At 39.1% G+C, this 24,492-nt stretch overlaps 1 protein-coding gene across 1 annotated transcript; it reads right to left on the reverse strand.

Annotated features, from left to right (window-relative positions):
• Positions 1-295: 295 nt before the first annotated feature.
• Positions 296-21,108, reverse strand: HMGCR (3-hydroxy-3-methylglutaryl-CoA reductase). The gene is made up of 20 exons (XM_060637775.3): positions 20,998-21,108; positions 15,904-16,091; positions 15,320-15,431; positions 14,956-15,043; positions 13,712-13,796; positions 12,728-12,833; positions 9,988-10,094; positions 9,766-9,882; positions 9,179-9,339; positions 8,810-9,057; positions 8,517-8,695; positions 7,312-7,506; positions 6,565-6,723; positions 6,281-6,438; positions 5,089-5,194; positions 3,535-3,705; positions 3,084-3,224; positions 2,844-3,002; positions 2,251-2,405; positions 296-2,105 (listed from the first exon to the last, which is right to left on the reverse strand). Exons 2-20 carry the CDS (start codon positions 16,066-16,068, stop codon positions 2,051-2,053), a joined length of 2,667 nt encoding a protein of 888 aa, XP_060493758.1. The 5' UTR covers positions 16,069-16,091; positions 20,998-21,108; the 3' UTR covers positions 296-2,050.
• Between the last annotated feature and the right edge of the window lie 3,384 nt (positions 21,109-24,492).

Here is a 24,492-nt window from a genome sequence, read left to right on the forward strand (position 1 = left end):
TTTATGCCCCATTCCTCTCAACTAACCCTCACATTCCCAATATCCAAAAATGGTCCAGCTAAGAGATCAATCCGAACTAATCAAACTCTCTTAAGTATAAAGAAAGTAGTGTAATGCACATACAACACTGGCCTGCCATTAATGCTGTAGGAATTGGAGCATATGATGAAGAATAATAAATGGTCATGGGACACCCAGTGGGAGTATTTAGGTTACCACTCTGGCCTGACTTTCAAGCTTTCAGGCCTCAGGCCAACAGTCAGTCCAAACAAAAAAAGGTTACTGCTTACATTAATCAATATTAACCTCCTTTTCATAATTTACTGGAACTGGGAAAAAAGTATAACAAAATGTATACAATTTAGTAATTATACAAAACATTCATTTAGCAAGACAATATTGGTTACAGTCACCAGAATGAAGACTCACACTTTTCACTGCCACTTCCATGAAAAGTTCGGATAAATAATAAGTCACTGGCTGCAAGTCACAACGGAAGCAATTTAAACTTTACATACAACAGCAAAGGTCAATCTTCCACAACAGTAATGCAGACACAATCACTCAGAGGCTCTCCATGCTGCCACGGCATTACTGGAATGTTCTTCAGAGTCCATCTTCTCTCTCCAAGACCAACACTTGAAACATTAGATGTAATATAAAATAAGGAGTTCTTTATTATTTATACAAAACTTGTACATTAAAAAAACGTTAAGATTCAACAACTCTGCTGACCCCCTGAGGAAGCAAAGAGCCTTTATGGGTCTATCCAAAGAGCCTTTTGTGAATGTTTTGGTCACCAACCTCCTGGCCACAGGAACAAAGTACGCTCCTCCAGGGCCATTCATGTGGCACCTTCACTGGCTCTGAAAGCTGACTTTCCCTTTGACTGGGCTTGAAAGGCAAGCCAGGGTTTCCTGGACAACATTAAACAACTCTGTTTTCTGGCCCAAGCTTAGAGTGTCTTATCAGTATACAAGTTGATTTTTATTTATTTCTTGAACACTTTCAATAAACTCCTAGCATAAGAAGTTTTATTACAACATATACAGATTTGATACAGTTCTTTACAAAAAAACCACCTAGATTTTTCAGCTAAATAAATTGAAGTCTTTTAAGAAATTAAAGTTGGCTTAGAGAAACGGCATTTTTTTCAAGCCTGTGTTTTCCAACCTCTGAGCTCTGAGAGGTCAGACTTGTACGTTCTTGATAAAGAGAGTCCCCTTTGTCTAAGCAATATTAAGAGCTCTTGTATATTTAAAGAGTGCAAAACTCTTGTTTCTTTAAAGCCTTACGCTACAAGAAATGTTCTAGCAATCTAGACAGACATTTATATTTAGACAAGAGGCCTCTCTGAACAAACAGCCTACAGAGATGAATGCAGTGATTTGTTTTCTTGACAGAGAACTATTAGCACTGCTTAGCACATTATTCAGTAGTTTGGGAATAAGAGTAATTCTTCCCTTGAAGAAAGTAGGTCCCCTTCTGAAGAATCACAATGGCTACCCAAAAAGAAATCAAAATAGACCAGCACCAAATGAATTATTAGTTTACAAAAAATAAACTTAGCTCTTATTTAAGTTCTATAACCCAGACTCAATAAATTAATTATGAAATCAGTTTGTCAGCTACAGTATAATTTAAAACTCCATTTTCAACCAGGAGGGAGGGGAGGATGGAGAGAAGGGTCAATCTCACACTGATCACCACGAACTCCATGGATCTCATCAAAAGAAAACACTTGTTTCCATCTTGTATTCTCTTTCAGAAGTGAGCTGTAGGTTACAATCTGTGATGTTCAGAGCATGATATCCATGTTAAGATCTTTCCTTCCAGAGAGCACAGCACATAAAGCAATATACTATTTTCAGATCCGAGAAATGTGCATGGAAAGAAGGATCCCTGAAAGAGCCAAACACCAAGCAGTCACCTCACAGATCATGTCTATTCATCCTCAACATAACACCGCACTGAGCTTTTTAATTCACAGATTTTATGTTAGTCCTTTAGAACCCAATGCCCGTGTTTCAGTTCAGATCTGTCAGACTATTCAAGCAGCGTTTTTAGTGCCAGTTCCTTGGAGGTCTTGTAAATTTATCTTTGACCTATGGCAGAAAAAGACAAAGCAGGAATATATAAAATATCACGAATGCAGAATTTTAAGTTAAGACTATTGTCTGTGAGTAGTAGGTTTTTTGTACTGCATTTTTAAGTACAGGAAAACATGTTAAGTAAATCTGTAAGTCTTACCTGTTGTGAATCATGTGACTTTTGACAAGATGTCCGGCTGCCAACGCTGCCATCAGTGACAATTCCCCGGCCATTACTGTACCGCACACGATCCTGGCAAGCTGCCGGGCATTTTCCCCAGGGTTGTCTTTGCATGCTCCTTGAACACCTAGCATCTGCAGCCAGGGAGAGACACAGCGGGACTCGCCCTTAAACTCATGGCAACAACTTCCTTCTCTATCAGCTAAAATAAGGGCAACTACAATGGCATCAGAATAGAACGGATTCCAGAAGTATACAATCTCTAAGATTTGACAGCCAGTACTCACAATAACATGCACCATAGTTAACATAACATCCACAGCCTGGTCTGCAGGGCACTTAATCAGAATAGATGAACATTCATTTACTCTCTTAATCTAACTTCTCATTTTACTAAGCACATGTCTCAACATGCTTGCTTCGACACAATGGGTTAGGCTGGTGAGAAGCAGAAGAATGACAAGACCAGCTAAAATACAGCTGAGTGACATGGGGTGTCAGGCAGAAACAGAGAATCCCAGCGAGTCAGAACTGGCCTGAGGTCACCAGGCTTTGGGGCTGAGGCGTCATACCTGCAAACAAGCTTGCTGAGGGAGCAGGTTGGTCCCACCGCCCACAGTTCCTATTTCTATAGACGGCATGGTGCAGCTGATATACAGATCTTCATTCGTGGGGCCGCTTGCTTCCATCAAAGTAATACAGTTTGAACTACCAACATTCTGTGCTGCATCCTGAAAAAATAAAAAGAAGTATAAAACTTCTCTCAACTTAGAACAACCCAAGACAAGAGAAGGAGAGGCTGGAGCCCTCACCTGTCCACAGGCAATGTAGATGGCGGTTACGATGTTCGCCGCATGGGCGTTGTAACCTCCAATGCTCCCGGCCATGGCAGAGCCCACCAGATTCTTATTAATGTTGACCTCAATCATAGCTTCCGTAGTCGTCTTTAATACCTAGCAAACAGAGTTGTGCACATTTTACATGTTCTCCCAGAAGACTCAGGGCATGTTACCCAGCTCTATCTTTCTGTCCTCCGGAAACCAACAGAGTTTAGATACGGCCCCACTGAGGCCTTGTCCTCAGTGAAGAGTATCAGTAAAGCTTGTTCCTGTGAATACCATACACAGGTGGGCAAGATGTGATCCCACAGTCATCTTTAACATAACACGTACGTCCGTATGTTAAACTTCACTTAGAATGTTAATATTCCTTTCCCAATTTTTAAACCAATTTACAAAATAAAATGATCATCCAATCACTCACTTCTCTGACAACCTTGGCTGGAATGACAGCTTCACAAACCACAGACTTCCCTCTTCCCTCTATCCAATTTATAGCAGCAGGTTTCTTGTCAGTACAATAGTTACCGCTGACTGCTAGAATCTGCATTTCAGGGAAATACTCATGAAGTTTCGAAAGTGCCTTCTCTGTGCCCTGTCAACAACACAACAAAATTAAAATGTACAAAGTTATTGATAGATCAGAGGCTTTATCTGTATCTAGTAATACTAATACTTATAAACACAATCACTACAATATTTCTAAATATAATATACTTCAAAGGAAGTGAGCATAAAATAATAGTTTCGTTAACCATCACAGTGACTAACTTCTCAGTCAGAAATAGACTCCTATGGGGGCGCCTGGGTGGCTCAGTGGATTAAGTGTCTGACTTTGGCTCAGGTCATGATCTACCGCTTGTAAGTTTGAGCCCTGCGTCAGGCTCTGTACTGACAGCTCAGAGCCTGGGGCCTGCTTCAGATTCTGTGTCTCCCTCTCTCTCGGCTCTTCCCCTGCTTACACTATGTGTGTCTCTCTCTCTCAAAAATAAATAAACATTAAAAGAAAAGAAATAAGACTCCTAGTTTCCTTCTAAGAATGAAAACAAAGTTCTTCATAGTCACGGGTAAACAGGATGTAGATGAGAAATAATGAGAATAGTAAAATTAAAAAATGAATTAAAAAATATTCAGTGAGAATATAATACTCATCATCATGTCACTGGTAGTGAGTAACTCAACCCATGATCAACAAGTAATAAATTCTCTCTTCTAGTTATTAAATTGTTACCTAAAAACCCAAGTTAGCAAGTCTGCAAAGAGAAGTCAGACATAAAAGTAAATCCTGTCGTTAATGGAAAGTCATTGGGATTTACCTTACAAAACTGTAAACAAGACTTCCAATTTAAGTGAAATTAATTCAGTTAACGCGTATCTCAGTAGCCCAACATACTAACTGGCAATTAAAAAAACTGTTTCAACTGTGGTAAAATACATATAACATAGAAGTTACCATCTTAACTATTTTCAAGTGTACAGTTCATCAGGGTTAAGTCCATTCACACTGTCGGTACAGCCAATCTCCAGAAATCTTTTGTCTTGCAAAATTGAAACTCCAAACCCATTAAATAACTCCCCATTTCCCTTTCTCCTCAGCCCCTGGCAACTACCCTTCCCCTTTCTGTCTCTATGAATTTAATCTAGGTACTTCGCAAGTGTGAATTTGCATAGTATTTGTCTTTTTTGTTAGCCGGATTATTTAACTTAGCAAGTGAACCTCAAGGTTCATTTAGCATGTCAAAATTTCCTATTTTGTTAGGGTTTAATAATATCTCATTATATGTACACACAACATTTTATTCATCCATTCATCTGTCCATGAACACTTGGGTTGTTTCTACCTCTCCGCTACTGTGAATGCTGCTGCTATGAACAGAGGGGCACAAATAAGTCTCTGAAACCTAGTTTTCAACTCTTTTGGGTAAATACCCAGAAGTGGAATTGCTGGATCATAATTCTATTTTGGTATTAGGCTCACCTTTGAAATCATGTTCATCCCCATGGCATCACCTGACCTGGACTGGAAACGGATATAAAGGTTGCGACCAGCCATACTCATATGAAGTTTCTGTAAACGTGCAAATCTATAAACAAAAGTGAATGTTTTTTATTTTGTTAAGAAGATACAAGTTATCTTAAAAATCTACTTTAGCTGATTTTACACATAAGAGAATACTCATGGAGATTACTAATTCAACTGTTTCATTCTTTTTCTTTTCTAAGGTTTATTATTTGTTTTGAGAGAGAGACAGTGCATGTGCACACGAGTCGGGGAGAGGCAGAGAGAGAGGGAGAGAGAGTCCCAAGCAGACTCCAGCTATTTGGCACAGAGCCTGACTCGGGCTCAATCTCACAAGCCATGAGATCATGACCTGAGCCAAAATCCAGAGTTGACACTTAACTGACTGAGCCACCCAGGAATCCCTAGAGATTCTTCATGAAGAACAAACTGAGGGCTGATGGAGAGAAGTGGGTGGGGGGGTGGGCATTAAGGAGGGCACTTCTGATGAGCCTTGGGTATTATAAGTGATGAATTCTACTTCTGAAACCAGTATTACAACTATATGTTAACTTACTAACATTTAAATAAAAACTGAAACAAACAAAAAAACCAAAATAGGCGTACCTGGGTGGCTCAATCCGTTAAGCGTCCAACTTCAGCTCAGGTCATGATCTCATGGCTAGTGAATTTGAGCCCCGCATCAGGCCCTGTGCTTACAGGTCAGAGTCTGGAGCCTGCTTTGGATTCTGTGTCTCCCTCTCTTTCTGCCCCTCCCCTGCTCACCCTCTGTCTGTCTCTCTCTCTCTCTCTGTCAAAAATGACTCACCCTCTGTCTCTCCCTCAAAAATGAATACACATCAAAAAACAAAACAAAAAACTAAATAAACCAAAAACCCAAAAAACAAAAACAACCTGAGTCTTATAAAACCAACACACAAACTTACTAGCTCATACTATTTTTCCCTATTTACTCCTCTGGAGGTATTCATTTGGACCAACATTCTGCCCCAAGGATAATTACTCATTTTGAATAAATGGACTTAAAGTTCAGATTTTGGTACGTCACTTGAAGCAGGCAGTATGTCAACAGTTATGTTTAGCGATCACAGAAGATGACACCGGCTCTGAAATAAACATAAACACACACACACATAAACCCCACACACACCTGCTAGTACTGTCAAAAGCCTCCTTTATCACTGTGAACCCTTCAGGTGTCTCCAGCCAGGCCTTCACCTCTGCGGAGTCACAAGCACGGGGGAGACGCACCACTGGGCCACGGGTCATCCCATCTGCAAGGATTCGGCTGCTGGCACCTCCACCAAGCTATGCAGAGGACGTTACGGAAGCACATGTTAATCCTGAAAACACTTCTGCTTGGCCCCAGTTCTCTTCTCATTGCCTGGCCTAGTGCATATCTTAAAACAGGCAAATACAGAAATGCCTACTTACACCTATTGCTCTGCAGCCTCTGTTAGTGCTGGCCACAAGACAACCTTCTGTTGTCGCCATCGGCACCTGGTATTCTTTTCCATCCAAGCACAGAGGTCCTGCCACCCCAACAGGGATGGGCATATATCCAATAACATTCTCACAACAAGTTCCCATCACCTAAAAGGGAAAGTCAGGTACTGAGTGAAAATTGCTATCACAAATACACAGCCCTTCTCATCCATAACTGTTTTCAAACATAACCCTTTATTTTTCAACATTTTTATCTACTCCTTGTAAGTATTTAAAAGTACAAAAGTCATTGACAATGACTGTAAACAACATGAAAAATATTTTGAATTTCTAGGACCTATAATCATAAGCAGAATACAAAATTACAGTGAAGTGATTAAACAAATGTTTTATAAAATTATGTACATACAAAAGACTAGTCAAGAAAAAGACTAGGGGCGCCTGGGTGGCTCAGTTGGTTAAGCGTCCGACTTCGGCTCAGGTCATGATCTCACGGTTTGTGAGTTCGAGCCTTGCGTCAGGCTCTGTGCTGACAGCCCAGAGCCTGGAGCCCGTTTCCAATTCTGTCTCCCTCTCTCTCTGCCCCTCCCCTGCTTGTGCTCTCTCTCCCTCTCTCAGAAACAAACATTAAAAAAAAATTAAAAAACAAAAAAAGAAAAGACTAAAAAGCTGAAGACTAAAGCTACAAGACTAAAAAGCTACAAAAGCAAACTTTCTCAAATCAAGAAAACATACCAAGGAGTAATTATAGTTCCTGTAAGGTAGATACTGGAGAGAAGAAGGCTCTGGAAGTTTTCTGGACAGTAACTGTCGGCGAATAGATACACCTCGTTCATGGGTTTCCATCAGAGTTTCCAACTTGTAAGCTGGGATATGCTTAGCATTAACTAATTGGATGATCTCAGCATCACTAAGGAATTTTGCACCTTTCTAAAGAAATGAAAAAAAAAAAATGGGAAGGAGTTGTGGGAGGGGGATGACAAAAAATTTGAAGTGCACTTCGTATTCTTCATAACAAATACACCATTTAATACAAACAATGCTCAGTAGAGGAGAACCCAAAGAACTTTGGAGTTCTAAAGATGATTTGAATGGAAATAAGAATATCAAAATGAAAGCAAATTCTCTATAAAAATGTGACCCTAAACAAATGTAAAACCAAAACACCAAATTTTGCAAGGGAAGTTCATAGAAAAAAAAAACAAAAACAAAACCACAATTAAGATTCTGATGGCCACCCTCTAAGTTTTGGTAACTCTGTATACAGCAAAACAGTTCAAAAATTGGCACACATGTTAATAGGAATGAGGGAAAGTGAAAGAAAAACAAACATGATGCTACTCTCACTCATGTGCACATAAATTAGGAATGATTAAGCAGATACGGATGGAACACAAAGTCACAGTAAAGCATGAATTAACTCCTACGGCCGTGTAGGCAGAATACCCCCTCAGATGTCAGAAAGGAAAACAAGCGTCTGGTGAGCATGAAGCTTATTAAAAAGCAAACCAAAAAGAAAACAAAACAAAAAACTTTTCTTCTGTCTTTGAAGCTCGTTTTTGAATGAAACCTTTTCTAGGCCCCAACACACATGAGAATAGAGTAGTGGCTCATCTCTCTGGCAAACTGTAGTAAAGAGTAAAGAGCACTGTCTCTTGAGTCAGTATATCTTGGACTCTTGATCTCTGCTTTTCCATTTCCTAAGTAATGTATTACTTTGGGAAATACGCCTCCTGGAGCCTCAGCTTTCTCTTTCTCATCTGAAAAATGGAGGTAATTCCAACTATCTCACAAAGTTGTAGGGAATAAAAAAGACCACTACCTGCAAACCACATAACACGGTGCCCAGAACTTAAATACTCAGTAGCGAGAACTTCCTTCCTTCCTTTCTTAAAAAAAGCAAAAAGATACAAAGCTTGAATTAACTTTATTTTCCTCACCTCTGCATTCCCAAGTATCTGTAGACATTCTTCATTAGGCCGAGGCTCGATGGGAAGTTCAATGTCAGGTTCCTGTGCCTCTAGTTCCAGTGAAGTATCAAGTAAGGAAGAGTTACCAACCACAAATGTAGCTCTGCTGGAGGTGTCAGTTTCTGCCACTAAGGGTTTTATGACCTCAACTGTTCAAGAAACCAAACGAAATCTCACAACAGTGAACATACGTTTTAAAACAAACTCAGCTTCTGAACAAATCAGTATTGGAAAAATGGGAAATAAAGAGAACAAGAAATCACCTTTTCTTTCTCTGTTTATCCTGGTCTCTTCCTCCACTGCATGGAATTTCTGGCTATTTCTGACCAGTATAGGTTCACGTCTACAACAATCATCTGGGACTTTTTTGGGGGTCACTACAGGAGATGTGATAGGGTTTTTTAATGAGAGTGTAGATTCTGTCTCAGCTTGTTCAAAGAAGATGTACTTGACAGCCAGAAGGAGAGCTAAACTAAGGGTAATAACTTGCTCAATATCCATGCTGATCATTCTAAATAAAAGAAAGGAAATTAAAAAGTTATTACTCAGAAACTAAAATGGTACAACCTAAACTTTTAGTAACATAGACTACTATGATTAATACACAACAAAGCAGGTCTCAGGTAACTTACTTAGAGAGATAAAACTGCCAGAGGGAAACACTTGGTTCAATTCTCTTGGACACACTTTCATCCAATCCTAAAGAAACCTTAGAATTTTCTGCCGTACTGTTTTGAGGCGAAGGATCAGCTATCCAGCGACTGTGCGCATGAACAAGAACCAAGCCTAGAGACTGAAATAAAATGTTATAAATTATATATCCTCTGCATATCAATGCCACTTAAACTTCTCATCCTTAGCAACTGGATAGCCAGACACCATCTTTCATGGTCTCCCCCCAGCATGAAAAGAAAGCCCTGCACTTGCTCTGGGACTAAAGTAGTGGCCTACTAAACTACTGAAAACGTTGCAAAAAAACAGGTTTGCAAAGAGAAGTAAAGCAAAGGAATTTGAAACATCTGTTTAGGGGAGAGACACCAGGAGCCTCAAAGAAATGAGAGACAAGGAAAAAAAAGAAAGAGGAACATCAATGAAAGAGACAAAAAATGTAGAAAGATAACAGGAAGGAGAAAAAAAATCAAAAAGCAGAACATATGAACAGAACATATGGAACACTGGAACTGAAAATACAGAAGGGAAAAGAAAACTATGAAATTACCATAATCATCTTAACTCTCTGAGTAACAGGATTTGGCTTATTTTCTTCTTCTTCTAAAACTCGAGCAAAATGGCTCAGCTGCCAAATCGGACGACCCTCACGGCTTTCCCGAGAAAGCTACAAAGTAAACCAGTGTTACATTAGAAGGTACGATTCTATTTAAGTGAACAGATTTGATGAGAAACATTACTCTTCTACTAATGCCGTAAGAACAGCTCTTACCTCTAAAACCAAGGAAACGCAAGCTGGGAAGAAAGTCATGAACACAAAGTAGTTGGCAAGAACTGACATGCAGCCAAAGCAGCACATAATCTCAAGTTGACGCACCCCTGGTTAGAGAAAAATTAAATGTATAATTAGTAAAGTACCTATATTTTTGATGCTACATACATCACAGGGACCTTTCCTCTAGGTAGACAAATACAAGAAAACATTAGTATATTAAACTCTTTCCTATCTACTGGAAAAAGAAATGAGGAACTCCAAGGTGATACCAAGCATTAGAACAGGAATAACTCCCTCTCGGGGGGGGGGGGGGGGGGGGGGGGGGGGAAAGAACTTGTCTCCTCCCAGGTCTCCTACATCACAATGCCAGGCACAGTCATTGTATTTAATTTACATATGATAATCCCCTTTTATCAAAGGGTAGCAATCAGTTTTGAAATAGGGATTAACAAGGCCAGGCTACTCTGATGAGTCAACCTCCCACAGTCTGGATCCAATTCCACTCTGCCAGAAAAGCAATTCACCTGTGGATTTACTTTTGATTTACTTTTGATTAAAGTAAAACATACTGCCAGTTATGCCATTCCCGATTCAGTATCATAATAAATACTTTATGTGCACTAAATGAACTCTAATTTCAGTACAACCTCTATCATGGCTATTGCTGTTCTTATAATTTTGATGAATTTCATGGATCTGTTTGAAAAATTAAATAATGCAAAAAGGCAACTCAAGATCCAAAATTAACAAATGTTCCATTACAAAATGTTTAAGGTATCACGTGGTATATGTCCCAAACAGAAGGTTAGCAGAATTATAGAGCCGAAAAATACCTTTGATTACCAAATCCTATTCCCTCAACTTTACAAATAAACTTGAATATAAAACATATTTCTGATGTCACTCATATGAAATATAAAAATGTTTTGAAATGTAAATAAAAAAATCATTCCCTCTTCCTATAAAACTGCTAACTAGAATAACAAAAAACTCAAGAGTCTATTTTATTTTTGAATTCTAAACAGATCATATGACTAAATAATAGACCAAAAACACATATTGTATTTTTAAGTACTTTTGTTTTATTTAAAAAAATGTTTTTATTGTTTATTTATTTTAGAGGAGACAGAGTGTGAGCAGAGGAGGAGCAGAGAGATGGAGACACAGAATCCAAAGAAGGCTCCCGGCTCTGAGCTATCAGCACAGAGCCCAACGCAGGGCCTAAACCCACAAGGTGCAAGATCATGACCTGAGCCAGAGTCGGATGTTGATCTCGTGGCTTGTGGGTTCAGGCCCCGCATCAGGCTCTGTGCTGACAGCTCAGAACCTGAAGCCCGCTTCGGGTTCTGTGTCTCCCTCTCTCTCTCTGCCTCTCCCCCACTCGCACTCTGTCTCTCTCTCTCAAAAATAAAAATAAACATTAAAAACATTTTTTTAAACAAATAAATAAAAAATATTTTTTAAAAATACTTCCTTGCTAAATGTTGAATGACAGATTAAAAAACAATAAATAATAAATTTACTCTCAGAAAGAAGAAACATGTATTTAACATACTACCAAGTGACAAGCCCTGGACTAAAAAAGTAACGACAACCAACTGCTTTCATAAAAGCTAGATAATTTACCTGTGAAGAATGAAGCCCCTTATCCAGGGCACTCAGGCACCAAGAAATAGGCTGCAACTGTCATTACTAAGGGTAGCTCCCTGAGGAAGCCATAAAGTCTAGTTTTAATGATTAGGAAATCTTCACAACAACAGCATGATATATTCACTCTGGCAAATTTCCAGGCCAGGCCAGGCCACAACTTCCATCCTGTGTTTGATATTTAACATCTAATTCTCTACTATCTAATTAAGGATTAAGAAACGTGTTGAGATCAATGCTAGGTACTCGCTAAGATGTACTGCATACCATCTGATTAAATCTTGCCAACCAGCCTATTAGGTGGACCTAACTTACATCTGGCCCACTTCTGATGCTTGCACTGTCTCCTACAGGACAATAAAAACACAAAGAACCAAAAAAACAAAAAAAACAAAAAACCAACAAAAACAAAACCCACAAGGAACCAAATCACTAACTTAGTCTGGGCAGGTGCACTGGAAGGTGCCCCAGATGAGCCTTAGAATACAATCTTGGTTATTGCTTCTCGGCCTTTTGGCTAAGATGAAGCATAGAATACAATCTTGGTTAAAAACTAAGCAAAAAAATAAACACCACAAAATCAACAAAAGGGTGGAGTACAGAAACAGAAGGTAGCAATCGTGAAAACTAAGTATCACTAACCTGCTACTAAGTTTTCACAAAAGCAGTCAGACATTAAGGTCAGATAAATCCACATATTCATTCAGTTAAAACCTTTTAAGAATAATGTCACACTTTTAAAAGTCAGAACTTAAGAATAACCAATGCAGGGATACCTGGCTGGCTCAGTCAGTTAAGTTCCGACTCTTGGATTCAGCTCAGGTCATGATCTCATGGTTCATGGGATCGAGCACCAAGTTGAGCTCTGCACTGACAACTCAGAGCCTGCTTGGGATTCTCTCTCCCTTCTCTCTCTAACCCTCCGCCACTTGCATCCACACACTTTCTCTCTCCCTCTCTCTCTCTCTCTCAAAATAAACAACAAAAAAAATCTTTTTAAGAAAAAAGAATAACCAATGTAATCTCAGACGTTCTTTTTTCCCTTCATCTACAAACTTAGTTTAAAAAACATTAAAAATCTCTTACAAACCTGACATGGTTCCAACTCCAATCACAAGACATTCTACAAGGGCATCAAGGGTGAACGTGGGACCTAAAATTGCCATTCCACGAGCGATATTTTCCCGCACTTCATCCTAAAACACAGACCGTACATATCAATGAGGGTAAGATTCAAAGTAACTTTGGAAAAAGTCAGAGAGCATCCTAAGGCCTCTGTTAAAAGCAAATGTGCTATACAAAGAGTAAAATAAACAATATAATACCACTAACAGGCATTGCAGGTACAAAGGATTAAAAAAAGTCAAATCCAGGGCCCTGCTTTCACTTTCCACTGGGTGAGATACTTCTTGGGAGGAGTCCTTTGAGGTGGTGCGTCAATCCTGCCATCTAAATACCACATAATGAAACACTACAACATTTTATATTGGCTACAATTGACAGTTCTTAATTGCAAATTTTTTAAGACCTTAATACTATGAAACCTAAATCATACTCTCGTCAACATGTTCAAGTATTCGAGACAGTTATCAAATACATAATCAAGGTAGAATGGCAAGCTACTTTATACTCAGATACTCTGATGCAAGATTACTGAAAATGTTAGGTTCTTTACAGTGACTAATGAACACCAAGATAAAACTTTAGATGGAAAAAAATGCAAGTGGTAATGCCAAAATTTTAGAAATCAATCTACCCTCAGACTCTCTTCTATTACATCCTGTCCTATTCTCTGATAGGTTTCACCGGGGAACACTCTTACTTATCCAAAAGTCATATTACCTTAATTTATGAAATCTTCAAATAGGAAAATGGAGATCCCAAATTCCAGAAGCTATGCAATTATAACTGAGTTATTAGGTACCCAAAAAGACCAGTCTTAAGACCTGACAATTAAAACTGTGGGCAATTCCTGAATCTTCAACTGTGAAGAAGCTATTAATCTTTCCTAATAATGTAAACAAACTGAAAAAAAGAACAATATTGACATTTGTGTCTTAAAAATAATACTTACCTGTGAGTTGGAACTGAGGGCAAACTTTGCTAGTGCACTTGCTCTGGAAAGGTCAATCAAAAGTAGGAAAAAGGGCAAAGCTTCACTGCAAAAAAATCAAGATGATCAGGTACATTCATCAGATGAAAAAATGTAGCTTAAAAATGCTTTCTAAGACAAAAAAAAAGCTTTCTAAGACAAAACCCCTGTCCCATACACTGTATGATTCTTTAGTATAGGTACCTTTTTGTAGTCCATAAGGTATACCTTATACTCACTCCCCTGTGACATCCTCAAAGCTAAACATACTCAGTGCTCAAAAATATTTGTTAAAACTATTTGTAACGTTGAGAACGTTGAGATGCCTGGGTGGCTCATTCGGTTAAGCATCCAAGTCTTGCTTTCTGCTCAGGTCATGATCTCTCAGTTTGTGGGATCAAACCCCACATCAGGCTCTGTGCTGACAGCACAAAGCCTGCTTGGGATTCTCCCTCCTTCTCTCTCTGTCTCCCCGCCCCCCATCTCTCTCAAAATAAATAAACAAACAAAATTAAAAACTATTTGTAAAGTTAAAAATGTCAATATATTTTCATAGAAACACCTTTTGATAATTTTATACCAAAATAACATCCTAAGTAAAAAATGTTTCCTTGAATTCGCATGGGGAAAAGAAGTGAAATGTATGTAATTTCTTTTACTTGGTCACTACTTGTGGGAGGATAAACTTAACAAGCTTTCTGGAGAGAAAGTTGGCAGTAACAGCACTCAAAAGCCCTAAAAATTTACACAGCCACTGTCTCACACCTAGGAATAAATTCTGAGAATAAATATGAACACAAATTTATCCACAAAGACATTCACCATAGTGTTATTAATAGAGGAAATTAAATAAACTAAGAATCGAATCATAGAGGGTTTAGTAAATGACCTACAATATATTCACATAGGGGGATACGAGAAACTCCTCAGAAATAATTTAGTTTAGCACTAAGGGCAAGCAAAGATGTTGATAAACTATCATTAGGCATAAAGAAGTTACAAAGCAATATATACAGTGTGATCTCAGAATTTTTGTTTAAGTGTAAAAACAGGTAGGAAAGGATAAATACCAAAAGGTGTTATCATTAGCTAAATGACTACATGAAAAATTTCCCCATATTTTCTATAAATTTTTGAAAATGTACATAATACTTTATAACTTGGAGAAGAAAAATTGTTAACATTGTTTCTTGGAAAAAAAGTATATTCATGCTTTAAAGACTTACTTCAAGCCTGTCAATTCTTTATCCAAGAAATGAATGACAACCGTACTGAATACGAAACTTGAGAAAATCGTGAAGAGGCCAGCAATACCTAAAATGACAAAACTCAAACTGAGAAAAAAATCATCCTTTATTATAAAAATAACATAATCCCATACAATATTCTGAAAGAAATATTATATTCTCCAGTTTATTAAGATCTCAACTATCAGAATATTTACTCCCAATAAGGAAACCACTGAATTTATGCGGCAGCACTTTAAGCAATACACAGGTTTCCATATACAGGATTGGAACAAAAATATGTATTTCTATAGCAAAACAAAAATTTGATAGCACAAAGAAGTTAAATGTATAAAATGATTACCCAAAATATATTTTGATCCAAGTTGACGTAAATTCTGGAACTGGAAGTAAATATACAGGATCGCTATGCATCGTGTTATTGTCAGAATTATGATGTCACTGCTTAAAACATCCTGTTGGAAGACACAAGAAAAAAAAATCCCAACAGTTTTACTTTTTAAAACAAGCAATGATATGTAAGAACTTTTATTTTGTATGCATCATTAGTTTATATATTTGTCACAATAATATAAATACAGGCACAATACAAGTCAAATAAAAAATATTAAATATGTATATCAAGAATTAAATACAGTTTTTCAACAATCCACTGTTTAAAGCCCATCATTTTCCTCCGTTAATCACTTTAAGCTATTATTTTCTCAAGTAAAGTCAATTACACTCATCTTATGCAGAAAAGGCATGAAGAAAGGTATTTCCAGTGTGTTTCCAAACACTGTAAGTAAATGGAAATTTGAGATAAGTTCATGAACACTAAGATAAAAATTTTACTTGGAACTTTTTTGATTATATGATCTCTTAAGAGGAAAGGCTCTTTAGAAACTGAAAGTGTAATTTAGTCAGTATCAAATTAATTTCACAAACCTCTTCAAACTTGGGACACTCATAATTCCAACCACAGATCTTATCGTTACCAGTAAACATGTTCATGGACATCATACAGATGGTCAGTGTCACCGTCCCCACTATGACTTCCCAGGGATGGGAGGCCACAAAAAGGCCATGCATTCGGAAAAGTCTTGACAACATTGTAGCTACAGAATCCTTGGATCCTGGAAGGAATATCGAGTGTGAACACTTAGTACACATTTCACTGTATTTTTAGGAAAAGAAGATTCTGCATTGTAAACTCTGCTTTTGTAGGCACACTGTCTTATACATATGAGTAATACTATTTGATAGTGTTCCTTATTAGTGCTGGAAAATAATTATAAAATTAAAATGAGGACTTTGATATTACTTTTTACTCATAACACTTAAATATTCTTCTATTAGCAACCAACTTAAAAACAGCTATTTCTTACAATTTGTAGAATTCAAGCTTTTATGAGGAAACCAAATAAATATCTCGGGCCACAATATTATCTGAGCTAAGGAGGAGAGCAATGAGACAGAAAAAAAAAGTAAAAAACAACTGTTCACATTTGTTTTCTAATTTCCCTGACATAAAATGCGCATTAGCACCCTCTTCATTCTCCGTATTCCAATTACACAAAAGGCAAATACCAATCTACTTGTTGCCTGTCCTCGAAGGCAGAGAACCATTACAGTCTTCCATTCCATTCAAAACATGGCATACTGTTAGTGGCAAAATGATGTTTAATAAAACTTCCTACTGTTGCTGTCACCAGAAAAAGTCTTTTTCCATTTTTACAGCTAATAAAATGCTAGAACAGTAACAGAAGAAGAGGATGGCTGGCCAAAGTAGATGTCTGTAACATTCAAAAATTCCCGATAGAACATACAGGGAATTCTGATCTAACGAATACCATGACTAAACTTCCCCATGCTTGCTGGCCAACTCTGTTCATTCCGATACTGTGATTTTTAAAAAATCTGATAGTCACTGGTCTCCAATACGGGAACTTGTAAAACGTCTTAGACTAAAATTAATGCTTACAATAAAGCGTATTTCATTACCCATAAAAATCTATTTCAAATTAAGATTTTTAAAGTAAGGCTACTGGTTGACACACTAGCAAGAATTCAAAGGAATCTCATGTTTACAGTAACAGCTAAGAAAATGACTCATTTATTAAAGACAGTAAGTTAAATGGCAACAAATGAAGAAGAAGAAAGTTAAATACGCTACCTTAAGGACTAAGGGACAGAAAATAAGAGTAGTTTTCAGGAACCAAAGTAATTACTGAATGTCATCTCCCACTGTGTCACTCTATATTCTCTCCATTTCAGCTGCTCCAGCCACCAGCTGGGCAGCTGGCTTTCTGACTGCAGGCAACCATCTTTCATTGGATCAATTAAATCATGAAATCAGTTTTGCGAGTCAGAACAAACATTTTTTAATAAAATAGAAAAAACAGCTGTAGGTAAACATGTAGCATGGGTTAGGTATTATCTCTTAAAAGTTTAGGGTTCATGGAACCATACATATAGGAGTGTGTGTAGTGGCTTCCAACATAACATGTCTTCCTGGGGGGGGGGTCTCAATTTTAACAGGTTGGCAGTCACTAAGATCTACAAATGCGGCATGCATCTGCCTGCGTTTATTCATGCTTTTTCAAACTTCCTCCCTGAGTCTTGTTCCGCGTTTTATCCTCCAGCACCTTGCATCCACATACAGCGGTTGCTCAACAAATACCTGCTTAATTGAAAATAAACTCATAAACTACAGTAGCATGCATTTTATTGACACATCTTGAAATAGACCTAAAAATGAATATAAGTCAACAAGGTACAGATATAACTGCCCACCTGCTAGCCCTCCCCCTCCCACCCCACCACCCCAGTTAAGGGCTGAAGCAGAGAATTCTGGGAACATACGAAAGCGGAATGGAGTAGGGAAGACAGGCTATAGTCCATACACTGCTTTTGAAAATGAACAATAACAAAAAGAGTTTCTATTAAATGAGCAGGCACTTGGACCTAAAGCACTGGAGAGTAATAATCATAGATTTGCATCCTACTTCATTACACCAAAAGCCTTCTAAGAGCCTAGATTTTCAGGACAGTTTTCTATCACATAACATCCTTGTAGCAAAAAACAAAAACTCTGCAAGCTGGTCTAAAGGATCAACAAGCATCAATGTTCCAGAAAATGAATCAACTAAAAATACATTTCAACACTACGTCAAAATGATTTCCAACATTCTCTCCCCACCAAAACACTCTCAACTTAGATTATTCCGTATTAAGTCAATGTATCCTTCACTATTAAAAAGTTAATTCTGTTGAATTAAAATCTGAGCTGCTAGCAGAAAGCCACCCCAATTCGATCACAAATTGGTTTAGCATCATTAACCCACAATTATATATTAGGTACATCATGTTGTCCCTTAAAAAGATTTCATGGTAGCATTTTCAATACTGGGACATTTCTTTCCTAGGTAAAGTCATCTTTGCAACATTCAGGGAAAAAATTACACATGATCCTGTGAACCAGCCCCAAACACAGAGAATCTCACCTATTTGGAAATACAAACTCAGTAATCAAATGTACAAGGTGTGTCAAAAGTAACCATATAATTATATACCATCTCATTTCTCACGGGCATCCTCCCCATTTCCTGGTGATTATGCAAAGTAGTTAAATGCCACCTTCATCAGCAGTTGCAAGTGTCATAAGTAGGCTACAGGACAGCCCATGAGAATTCAATGGACACTATATAGGCCATGCAGCAACAAAAATAAGTTTTACTTAAAAAAAAAAAAAAAACAGTTAAATAGGCAATGTATACCTTGCCTATGCACAATGAAGTATTCCCCCAAAATTTCACAGATTCCTCAAAAGAAGAGATCATTTAAATTCAATGGAATCATCAAACTCCAATCCAATGCACCACAGAAACCACCTACCACGGCCAACTGCAGAAAAGGATGCTTTGGCCTCTGACTCTAATTCTTTCCTCCCACCCTGCACTCCTCCTGTGCCACACATCCCAGCATCTGATTATACACCATCTTACACGGCTCTTAAAGTAACTGCTGTGTACATTCTGACTCTTTGAAGGCAAGAACCATGTCTTATACTGAGTCATTTTTAGTTCCAAAAGGATTTAGCATTCTGCGGCTCAAACTAGTATTCTAGTAAATAAATAAGTATATACATACATATACATATATGTGTGTGTGTGTGTGTGTGTGTGTATATATATATATATATATATATATATATATATAGTACTGGAAATCAGGAAACCAGGATTCTACATTCAACTCTCTTACATGCTTTTATGAGTCACATCTCTATTCACTTACTAAGCTAGAGCTCCAAAGTTGTTTAACAAACACAAGTATTATGTGGAGCCATCTGAAACTGCTACTCATGTAGGTTTAAAAAAAAGTCAAATTTCAAATATCTGCAATTTTATATGGGTCAAACCTAAATAGATACTGATACACATGTAGTTATCCATCCATGGTTTAAAAAGGAGATCATACAAGAACAAAAGGAGGGTGTGCACACACATACACACTTCATCATGAAATGCTCATGCCACACCCAAGTTTTCATATATTAATGATTAATCTTTGCACAGTTTCTTAACCTTCATGTTACTAAATTCCATTTGTACTTACTGCCAAGTTCATCACAAATCCTAGAAAAACACAACAAAGCGGGACCTCAAAAACCAGTCGATCCCAAAGTACACTACAGGCTTTTGCTAGATTACCTCTAAATCAGAAAACGACTTTCACTGCATGAAGAGTAAAATATACTCACACGCAAAAAATACATCCTCCATATTGAGATGCTGAAATTATGCATGATTATTTAGTACGGCCCAGAAAAAAATGTTTCCTATAACTTTTCACGACGAAGTCTAAGGTGGCATGTCCTCAACCAAGCCATGAAATATTTCAAATGACCATTTAAGATGGAGTACATCAGCCGTCTCTCACCGCAGAAATTGCCTATTCTATATTGAAACCTATATTCCTAATCCAAACCAAATAATTCCAGAAAATCTACAAGGTTTGGACTCAATTATATGAGCACCAAGGAGACTCAAGCCCCTTACGAAAAAGAAAAATGAGGAGGGAGAAGAGGGGAGAAAGGTGAATAGAAAAAGAAGAATCCTTGGGGCGCCTGGGTGGCTGAGTCGGTTAAGCTTCCAACTCTTGGCTTCCACTCAGGTCATGATCTCACGGTTCGTTAATTCCAGACCCACATCGTGCTCTGCGCTGACAGGGCAGACAGAGACTGGGATTCTCTCTCCCCGCTCTCTCTCTCCCTCTGCCCCTACCCCACTCGCACTCTCTCTCCTTCAAAATAAACTTTAAAAAGAAGGAGGAGGAATCCTTTAAGTCCTTGGGCAAGTCCCTACATTGGGCTCCGTATTCTCTCAACTAGTGGCTCCTGTAAATGACCAGACACATCTCTACAGATGCACGGTTCTTCCATGGCTCTGTGTTAGTCAGCAGCATTTACGGAAATCTTTCCCAGCACTTTAAAGAAAGGTGCTGACGAACAGCAGCGCCTGGGCGTGAACGCCTGCACCAGATAGTCCTTCTCGAGGCCTCTCCGCGAGCCTGCCGGCGGGACACATCACACACACTCCCAGCATTTCTTGGATCGAGGGGCTTCCGGGGTCACCCGACCTGGCACCCTTTCCGCCCGGATGATAGTGACTGCGTAGCCCACACCGACTACTTCGGACTAGGCTGGCAAACGCGGCTACGCCCCGCCAGACCACCGATGGTGACGGCAGCCACGAAGAAGCCAGCCCGCCGCCCAACCCTCAGGCCCAGCCGGGCCCCAGGCCCCCCTGGCATCGGTGCGGCCGCCGCTCAGCCGCGCCTCAAGGGCGTCTCCTTACACCTCCCAGGGACCAGGCCCCCCACACCCGCAAAGGCACCACTGCAGCTCCCGCCAGGTCCGCAGGGGCTGCTGGTTGCCCCTTTCCAGGGCCAGGCGGAGCCCGAGAACGGCCATCAACACAGCCCTAATCCCGCTTCCCCGCCGTCCCCGCCCCACTTCGGGGCCACAGCCCGCCTCACCTCCCGATCTCACTAGAGGCCACCGAACCGGGGCGCCGGCTCTCCGTCTGTCTCCAGTCAAAGGAGACGCGAAGCGGAAGGAACCTTCGGCTTACGCACACTCGGGGCCGGCTGAGCCTGCGACCAATGAGAGAGGATCGTCCGATCGTCTAGCCAATCATCTGGGGGCTGCTGGGCCTCCCGGCGCTACGTCACGAACGGTCGCCTTAACAACCTCCCACAGCTCTCACTGCTGCGGACAACAGGCACCGCACCATCTCTCACCATGGCTCGGCCAACCAATAGCTAGTCGAGTCCCAGAACTAGGGCCTGCCTATTGGCCCAAGAGCCCTGGGGGCGCAAGCATGGTAGGTGCTCAGGCGAAGGCGATAGGGGATCTGGCGGGTGGAGTGTCCTACGGGCCCGGACCTGACCTGTTGCCATCCCGGCTGTGAGAGTACTATAGGAAACACCAGTGAGAAGCAGAATTGGAGGGTGACAATAAACGCAGGGTCAGGTTGAGGATAGAAAGCCCAATTACTTAGTGGATAGAGAGATGGAAGGAAGTGGAGATGAGGCTGGAAAAAGAGAAGGTGGCAGCGAGATGCAGCCCAAACCTCAAGATGACCCATATTGGAAATCTAAAAAAAGCACCTTCCTGCGATTTACCCATCTGTGTAAATAGCTCCAGTCACTGGGGTCCCTCCCTGCCCCTGCACAGTGCTTCTGTGTGGAGCGCTGGTCACACACCACTGTCAGTTCTGAAATATGCCTCAACTGTGTCTTCTGCATTCTCTCTGCCCTCCTCTCGCTGCAGGCCTTTATTATCTCTTAGATGAAATAGTGTAACTCCACTCTTAGGCACCTTACGATCCTGTTATTCCATAGGACTGCCCCTCTGGAGTTGCTCATTGTCTACTGGATTAAAGAACCTGACACCACAAATACGGTCCCACCCCACATTTCTTGTATATCTCTCCCCACTTACCTGTACCTACGTTTCAGTCAAGAGTAACTGGCCTTTTTTCGGTCACACTGGGTTTCTTTATACCTCTCTGCTTATGTTCTCTTTATTTAATCTGGATATACCTACCCATTTTAATTGTTGAAATCCTATCGTTTAAGGACCTTTTCATATGCCACCTCCTTTCCTGATACCTTCAAGCACATGTCATTTCTCCCTACTTTGAACACTCATATTTCCATAATATTCTGTGACTTGTCTTATTATGTGGAAATTTCTTAGAAACAGGAATTATAATCCACTGAATTTTTAAAGTCCTATATTTAAAACACAGTCCCTGGAACATACTAAACACTCAGTAGGAGTTTTAATAAACTATCATCTTGCTAAGTTTCCATAATCCTTGTAAAATAGGTATTATCTCCATTTACAAAAAAAAAAAAAAAAAAAAAAAGTTAAGCAACTTACTGTAGACCACAGATAATAATTAGGAAAAATGGGATTGGAGCCCACATCTAAAGTTTATGCTTGTTCTTCTACACTCCACTGCTTCAGTATATGACCTTTATTCACATCTCTTTACCAAATATTTTTGGGTGGCCCATTATATGCAACATGCCATAGTTGGCATCTGAATCACAGTGACAAACATGATGGACATGGAGATTGCCTTTATGAACCTTATATCCCTTCACAGAATAGATGGTTATTAAATATTTATTGAATTAATTATAGTGGAAGGAAACAGTTTTCACAGTGAAGAAGACTGTAGTGAACAAAACAAAGATTGAAATATTCTAAGTCTTATCAAAAGGAAGGAGAAGGAGAAAAGAAGAAAAAGAGGAAGGAGTGGAAGAGGAAGAAGAAAAAGCAGAAGGAGGAGAAGTGAAGGAAGGAAGGTAAGAAGGAAGGAAGGAAAGGAGGGAGGGAGGAAAATCTGTAAGTACTGATAGCTGAGAAACTCACACTTTCAATGTCCCTAGAAGCCTAAAAGGTCAGATATTTCAGAATTAAAAGTTACAGATAATAGAAATACTTACTAATATAAAATCAAGGGAAGATTATGAAGCTGTTTTCACAAAAGGCTTTAGATCAAGATTTGGAAAGTTTTGTTCCCAAATTCTGCTTAATTGAGAATTCCAATGAATATATGGGTTCAAAAGCAAACAAAAAGCTAATTGTCTGGTTTTATGTACTTAAAACAACTTCTATATGGGTTCCAAAATGTATTTCAAAAGAATCTTTTATTGCACTTAACTCGTTATTTGTACTTAATGATAAATCACAAAATTTGGCATGGACACAAGCGAGAAGGCGAAAGTGGGAGATGGGGTCAAGGGAATCTATGTGCCTTCTTTTCTTGTGGGTATACTCTCAGAGCGAGGAGTTTATTAAAGTATAACTTTGGGGCACCTGGGTGGCTCAGTCAGTTAAGTGTCCAACTCCTGATCTTTGCTCAGGTCTTGATCTCAAGATCATGAGCTCAACCCCACGTTGGGCTCCATGTTGGGCATGAAGCCTACTTAAAAAAAAAAAAAAAAAATTAAAAACTAAAGTATAATTTTAAGAGCCTCTTTTAAAGTAATGGATGGCCCATATTGCGATCTTGAACTCAAGACCCTGAGATCCAGACCTGAAACTGAGATTGAGAGTCAGACACTTAACCGACTGAGCCACCCAGGTGCCCTGGTACAAATTACCATCTCAATCCATATTACCCTTAGCATTTATCTATGTAACTGTGTTAGACCTCCAAGCTTCACTTTTCCCTCTTTTTATTGTCATGGGTCATGCATTAAGTCAGAGAATTATAACAACAACAAAAATAAGAAGAATAAGTACTTAAATAACTCTTTCTATGTACCAGACACTTTTCTAAGTGCTTTATTGATATTAACTCCTTTAATTCTCATAACAGTCCTATGAGAAAGATGTGTAGAATCTGCGTTTCACAAGGGATGAAGCTACAGAAACAGAAAGATTAAGCACCTGGCCTAAGTTCATGCAGCTTGGAAGTGGTGGAATTAGAATACGAAGTTTGAAATTTGGCTCCCAAGTGGATGCTCTAAACAACTCCACGATGCTAGCTTTATGCACCAACATAATATGTACTGCTTTGTATTAGCACATGTTGTGATTGCCTAAGCTTCTGACACTCCATTGCAAAAAATATTTCATAATCTCAACGAAAAATCATTTTTATTTATTTATTTCCCATTCACTGTTCTCAGCTGCTTTCAAAGTTATATCTTCAAACCTCAGGCAGTTTTCTCTCTCTTACATACTTTTTTTTTTTTTAATTTTAGGGATAGTGTTTTAACTAGTACCTTGCAAGTGATAATTGGCCACTTAACTTTGACAGATAATATGATTGATTATCTCTCCTGTCCAAGATCAAGAAATACTCAACACAAGGGTCTCTATGCTAGGCAAAGGGGTAGGCATCCAAGGTACAGAGTTCAATAAGAAAACAGACACAAAATGAACCTTTCCAGAAAATAGAGTCAGTGTTCTGAGTGAAATATGCAGAGGGTCCAGTGAGAAAGAGGTAG

This window comes from Panthera onca, chromosome A1, assembly GCF_046562875.1.
Source record: "Panthera onca isolate mPanOnc1 chromosome A1, mPanOnc1 haplotype 2, whole genome shotgun sequence".
In the NCBI taxonomy this organism is placed as follows: domain Eukaryota; kingdom Metazoa; phylum Chordata; class Mammalia; order Carnivora; family Felidae; genus Panthera; species Panthera onca.

Excerpts from the sequence above, each read along its gene's own strand:
- HMGCR (XM_060637775.3), bottom strand. The coding sequence starts at position 16,068 with ATGTTGTCAAGACTTTTCCGAATGCATGGCCTTTTTGTGGCCTCCCAT. Across the intron at positions 12,834-13,711 it reads CCCTCAGTTCCAACTCACAG|GATGAAGTGCGGGAAAATAT; the intron begins GTAAGTATTATT and ends TCTGTGTTTTAG. Across the intron at positions 3,003-3,083 it reads TCTACATTGCCTGTGGACAG|GATGCAGCACAGAATGTTGG; the intron begins GTGAGGGCTCCA and ends TTATTTTTTCAG.